This window comes from Terrapene carolina, unplaced genomic scaffold, assembly GCF_002925995.2.
Source record: "Terrapene carolina triunguis isolate 2854851 unplaced genomic scaffold, T_m_triunguis-2.0 Scaffold42, whole genome shotgun sequence".
Taxonomy (NCBI): domain Eukaryota; kingdom Metazoa; phylum Chordata; order Testudines; family Emydidae; genus Terrapene; species Terrapene triunguis.
In genome coordinates, this window is record NW_020664393.1 from 60,720,383 (window position 1) to 60,726,983 (window position 6,601).

At 41.1% G+C, this 6,601-nt stretch overlaps 1 protein-coding gene across 1 annotated transcript in view; it reads right to left on the bottom strand.

The window, feature by feature from the left end:
* The window catches only part of NBAS (neuroblastoma amplified sequence), a 381,012-nt gene that overhangs the window by 14,950 nt on the left and 359,461 nt on the right, over nucleotides 1-6,601 (bottom strand). The window contains exon 51 of the mRNA XM_026655553.2: nucleotides 954-1,082. Within this exon, the coding sequence (XP_026511338.1) occupies nucleotides 954-1,082 (129 nt within the window). The remainder of the gene's footprint in view (nucleotides 1-953; nucleotides 1,083-6,601) is intronic.

Consider the following 6,601-nt stretch of genomic DNA (forward strand, 5'->3'; position numbering starts at 1 on the left):
ATCCCGGAAGTGCTCGCCGTCGACGCTGGTACTCCAGCTCGGCGAGAGGAGTACACAGCATTGACGGGGGAGCCTGCCTGCTGCGTCTGGACCTGCGGTACGTTCGAACTAAGGTACTTCGAATTCAGCTACGTTATTAACGTAGCTGAATTTGCGTACCTTAGTTCGAAGTGGGGGGTTAGTGTGGAGCAGGCCTCCGAGTTTACAAGAACTCCTCGATTAAATTTCTGCTTTGTATCACACAGTTGCTTACCCTTTCAGATATATACATATGATTGACAGACATACACTTACTTTGGGGATAGGAAAAAGAGTTAAACATTAAGATACGTAAGATATGTCACCATCCCAAATAGGAATTAAACGGAAACAAAATTTGGTGGTTTAGAGGCATTATTGATGTGTTTGTCAATGCTATAGTTTATGTTGCACTGAAATTTGCACTTAGAGTGAAATTAAATCCCTGTGTTGTGTGTGAAAAATGCACATCAGCATCAACAAGATTGAATTTTCCAGAAAGTAAGAAGTGAATCTGTTAATATAAATTCGACTATTTGCAAAAAAAACCTGCACAGGAATAAACAATCCCACCATGTGTATGGAAGAGTCTACAGCAGTGGGCTATTGCCAAGTTTTATGCAATATTATGGATTAAGTTATTTTAAAAGAACTAAAACATGAAGACCTACAAAAAATCTACTTTGTATAACATAGTAGTTTCTGTTCCACCACATTAACTTACAGCTGGGTAGCCAGATAATTAAAACTAACAGCATTTGTGGGTTCTTTTGAATATATAAAGGATATTTATCAGCCCTATGGCTGAAGACAAAATAACTTTAGAAAATCTTAATAATAACAATGTACTCAAGAGACTCTACTTCCTACGTGAAGATAAAAGAGCTACTTTATTACCTGAAAGTATGAAGGATGGTTAATTCAACTGCTCATACCTTAGCAACAGCTGTTATCTGCTCCAGTGCCAATGTATGAAGATCTTGGTCTTTGCTTTCTACTAGCAGTTTCAGGGATGGCAGCAGAAGGGACTGGTTAAGCAGCAGCAAACATAATTCCTTTGTACACTGAAAACAAAAAGTAACCCCAGACTGTCAGAACTCAGGAGACACTTGGTAACATTATCCACACAAAATTTTATGAAAACCTTGTATCAAATGCAAAATGGAAATCAAACTTTTAAAACAAATGAATTTCCCAGTGGAAATAAGCCTGTTTGGAAACTTGAAAGCACAAATTAAAAAAGGGCGTGGTATAAGGTTGTAAGTAGAATGTTTGCTATACGAGAAACAAGGCAAGCACTGAATACTTATTACAATCCACACAGAGTTTTACTGAAAGAAGAATGGAGCAATCACTGATTTCTGTGGGACTAATACTTTTGCTGTGGTCACTGAAACACTGCAAACTGTAAGACTTAAGGTAAGACATCTGTGACATTTCTTTAACACAGTTATATAGTCATAAAGGTGGAATAAAATAAAGAAGGAATATAACAGCGAGTCCAGCATCATAAAGCTGTCCCAAAAATCTTGTCAAATGACTTTTACAGAGCTCTGATGCAGTATACTAGTGTCTCCATTTTAACATGAGTTTCCATGTTTTATTATCCAGCATGAACTATTTGGCATTACAATTTTGGTACAGTGTGTCCTCATACAAAGGCTGGCAACAGAAAGTGAAGCTTAAAAAAATAAAACGCTGAGTAGGATTACTTCCAAACCCTTATTTAGGTCTACTGTGGTTAGTAACAAAGTGAACATTTATTAGTCTTTATCTTATACATGTAGAATTATTTTATTTCATCTACTATCGTGTATAAATGAAATACTGACCAATTTTAAAAAAAGGATTACTTTACCTCAAAAATCAAATTATAACTTTTCCTTTATGAATAACAACCTAACTTGTCCAGAGTGACCAGGTTCAAAGATATACTCTGATTCCTCCCCACAATACCTTGTTTCTAGTGAGACCAATGAGGGAAATCACACAACAATAGTACTCCATCTGGTCAGCCTGTGTATTATATAACATAGATATTATTACAATATCATTTTAGACATCCAAAGACAAGCTCTATGCTTCAGAAAAACACTGAAAGACACTGCACCTGCCCCAAAGAGTTTACAATCTGAAAAGGGAACTCAAATGTTTAATTTTTACCACTTAGGGTTAAATTTGATTAATCTGGTGCCCAAAGGTGATGCTAAATGTAGTCACACCCTTGGGGTAGTTATGTCTCCTTTAACTTAAAAAAATGGAAAATGATAAATTGGTGTATTACATACATGAGATTGGTGTTACGGATTGAGATCTTAAAGTAGGGTATCTACTGACATCTTTTTTCACAACCAATTTACTTTCAGATAATGCAGCCACTCTTCAGTTACCCCCCCAACTGCATTTCCGACAGCAAAATATTAATTTAATTGTGATGTATACCTCAGAATGCAACATAACTACAAATTACATTGTGCTTGGTAACAGTTCACGGTAGTTACAAAAAAATCTTTCAAACTTCCATTGCTCAGAGCCAGTCTAAACGACACAGTAGTAAAAATGTCTTTGTCTTGTCTACACTAGCACATCACTAGCAAAGCTCCAATCAGGAAAGAGTTTACACACAAAAACAGCACACACAGGACTACTAGCAAAACATCTTCCAAATGCATTCACCAGTTGCCTGCATTGCAGTTCAGCAGACAAAAATTGAGAACCTGGTACACTTTGCTATCATCTAAACTTCTCCCTAGGATATCAAGTAACACATTTTTTTATTATTGCAGCTCGGCAGAGGTTGGTGAGCCTAAGGAGAAAACAAAAGGTTTGTAATACACTGAGGAGATTTTGTCTTTTGTTGCCAAAGAATAGACAGAAGTGTGTCATAAGTTTTTATAAAATTAAGCAACGGATAAGTCTGCAGTTGACAGGCTTTGCTTTCATTGAGAACTAACATTACAGGAACAGGTGAAGAGCCTTATTGAAGACTATAAAGGGTGGGGCAAATTAAAAATATTACACCCATTAAGCCTTGGATATTTTGATTTTCGCCTTCATTTCTGCCAAACAGCAACATACTAAGGAGGTTACAGAATGCAAACTTAGCAATTTATGATTCTACAAGTCCCTTTGTGTCTGAAAAGCACAATTTATCACCATGGATACACCTTTATGTTAGGAAAAATAAATTTTGAGGGTTGTAGGATGCACAACCTGAGTGTAACAGCAAGTTTATAGTGCTGGTAACATTTTATATCTGAAAACCCATCAAAACCGTAAGAGAAGCAGCAGTGCCATAGGGAACAACATATAACTATAAAAAAAGCTTTCAAAAGAATCCCCCACAAAATCACATTTTTTTACCTTAAGGTGGTGGGAGAAGAAAAGGAAAGGCAGATGATTTAAGCACACTGCTAAACATAATTAGGTACAGTGAGCATTTCTAAAGCCAATGACTAGGAAAATGAAAAGGTGTTTTTAAAACACTGCTGAACTGCTGAATTACAATTTGCTTTCTCACTGAAGTGATTTAAAATATTACAGAAAAATGTAATTAGATTATGTCAATTTGCAAATGTAGTTAATGTAGATATTAACATTACTATTTTTGCAACAAATAAATTTCAGGTCAAACAGGTATTTTAGCCCTTCTACAAAAATGTTTATTATCAACTTGCATCCTTTGCAAAATTTTACTAAGAACACCACATAGTGCTGATAAGAATTACATATAGGCTCCAATAATTCCTTATAGCTAGTCTTTAATGTAAAGCCATATTTAGTACCTTAATCATTGGGAGTATTAATATTGGTAAGTCAAATATACATATTAAACTAATTTTTAAAATGATACTATTTATGTATTTTAGACAGGAATAATAATACACCCTTCTTAAAAATTAAGGTCCCAATTCAGCAAAGTACTAAAGCAAATGCTTAATGTTAAGACCATGTTTATATCCCAATGGGAATACTCAAATGCTTTAAGTTAAGTACGTGGTTCCGTGGTTGGCTGAAGTGGGTTCTAAAGAAGTTTATGCTACATTAGATACAGCCATTCCATAACCTGGAACATTTTATGTTTAAAGACACATGTTTGAGTTTTTGTAAACATAATTCAAGAACATCCACACACATTTTATGATAATTTATATAAGAAGATTGCTCTTGAACTACTGACCTTGCATTCTGAGGTTTAGCCCAGGGCAAACACTTATAGTTGAAATACAAAAGGAAAACACAGACACAACTTAGCTGGATTTCTGAATGTAATGCTAGTGCCATATTTGATTAAAATCTATAAATTGCCATTACTAGGCCTTCTAAATTTAGTATATGCTTCTGGCACTAGTTGTTGCCATCAGTGAAAGGCAGCACTTTTTTTAATCCACTTGGCCAATTTGATCAATGCTGTACTGTATATGCACTGGTGCAGAGGGAAGGGAAAATCACTTTGTAAATTTGGCTACTGTGATTTCACATAGAATTCTCACTCCCTGATCTTCTGCATTCAGCATGAGCCATGCAAGAAAGTCCACTAGCTCTTAAGATATGGGTGGGCAAACCTTTTGGCCCAAGGGCCACATCTGGGTGGGGAAATAGCATGCAGGGCAATGAATGTAGGGCTGGGGCAGGGGGTTGGGGTGCGGTGTGCAGGAAGGGGCTCATGGAAAGGGGTTGGGGCAGAGGAGGGGTGCAGAGTGCGGGAGGGGACTCAGGGCAGGGGATTGGGGTGCAGGTGTGCAGGGTGTGGCAGGAGGTGTGCAGGGTGTGGCCCCGCGCTGCTCTGGGAAGCAGCCGGCACCACGTCCCTGCGGCCCATGGTGGGGGAGCAGACAGCTCCGGGCGCTGTCCTCGTGAGCAGGTACTGTCTCCCACAGCTCCCATTGGCTGCGGTTCCCTGTTCCCAGCCAATGGGAGCTTCGGGGGAGGCACCCACAAGCAAGGGCAACCCTCTGCCCCTCCTCCCTCAGGGGCCGCAGGGACGTGGTGCCGTCCACTTCCCGGAGCGGCAATCCTGCAGGCCGGATCCAAAGCCCTGAGGGGCCGGATCCGGCCCGTGGGCCATAGTTTGTCCATCCCTGTCTTAAGATCTTCACTCCTGGAGGCATAAGACTCAGAAGTGTCCATCATAGAATCATAGGAGATTAGGGTTGGAAGAGACCTCAGGAGGTCATCTAGGCCAACCTCCTGCTCAAAGCAGGACGAACCCCAACTAAATCATCCCAGCCAAGGCTTTGTCAAGCTGGGTTTTAAAAACCTCTAAGGATGGAGATTCCACCAGCTCCCTAGGTAACCCATTCCAGTGCTTCACCACCCTCCTAGTGAAATAGTTTTTCCTAATATCCAACCTAGACCTCCCCCACTGCAACTTGGGACCATTGTTCTGTCATCTGCCACCACTTGAGAACAGCCTAGCTCCATCCTCTTTGGAACCCCACTTCAAGTAGTTGAAGGCTGTTATCAAATCTCCCCTCACTCTTCTCTTCTGCAGACTAAATAAGCCCAGTCCCCTCTGCCTCTCCTCATAAGTCATGTGCCCTAGCCCCCTAATCATTTTGGTTGCCCTCCAGATATGGCCTCACCAGTGCCGAATAGAGGGAAATAATCACTTCCCTCGATCTGCTGGTTAGCCTTTTTGGCAACCAGGGCACACTGTTGACTTATATGCATCTTCTCATCCACTGTAATCCCCAGGGTCCTTTTCTGTAGAACTGCTGCTTAGCCAGTTGGTCCCAGCCTGTAGCAGTGCATGGGATTCTTCCATCCTAAGTGCAGGTCTCTGCACTTGTCCTTGTTGAACCTCATCAGATTTCTTTTGGCCCAATCCTCCAATTTGTCTAGGTCACTCTGGACCATATCCCTACCCTCCAGCGTATCTACCTCTCCCCCCAGCTTAGTGTCATCCGTGAACTTACTGAGGGTGCAATCCATCCCATCATCCAGATCATTAATGAAGATGATGAACAAAACCGGCCCCAGGAAAGACCGCTGAGGCACTCCGCTTGATACAGGCTGCCAAGTAGACATCGAGCCATTGATCACTACCCATTGAGCCCGACGATCTAGCCAGCTTTCTATCCACCTTATAGTCCAGGGGTAGGCAACCTTTCAGAAGCGGTGTGCCGAGTCTTCATTTATTTACTTTAATTTAAGGTTTCGCATGCCGGTAATACATTTTAACGTTTTTTAGAAGGTCTCTCTCCATAAGTCTATATATGATATAACTAAACTATTGTTGTATGTAAAGTAAACAAGGTTTTCAAAATATTTAAGAAGCTTCATTTAAAATTAAATTAAAATGCTGATCTTACGCCACCAGCCTGCTCAGCTCGCTGCCAGCCTGGCATTCTGTTCACCTAGGCCGGCAACGGGCTGAGTGGGGTCTGACCTCTGAAGCCCCCCACATCCCCAGAAGGGTGGGTGTGGTGGGCTTCAGAGGTCAGGGCAGAGGGCTGGGGGTGTGTGGAGGTTCAGGGCAGAAGGCTGGCGGTGTGGGGGGCTTCAGAGGTCAGGGCAGAGGGTGTGTGGAGGTGCAGGGCAGAAGGCTGGCGGTGTGGGGGGCTTCAGAGGTCAGGGCAGA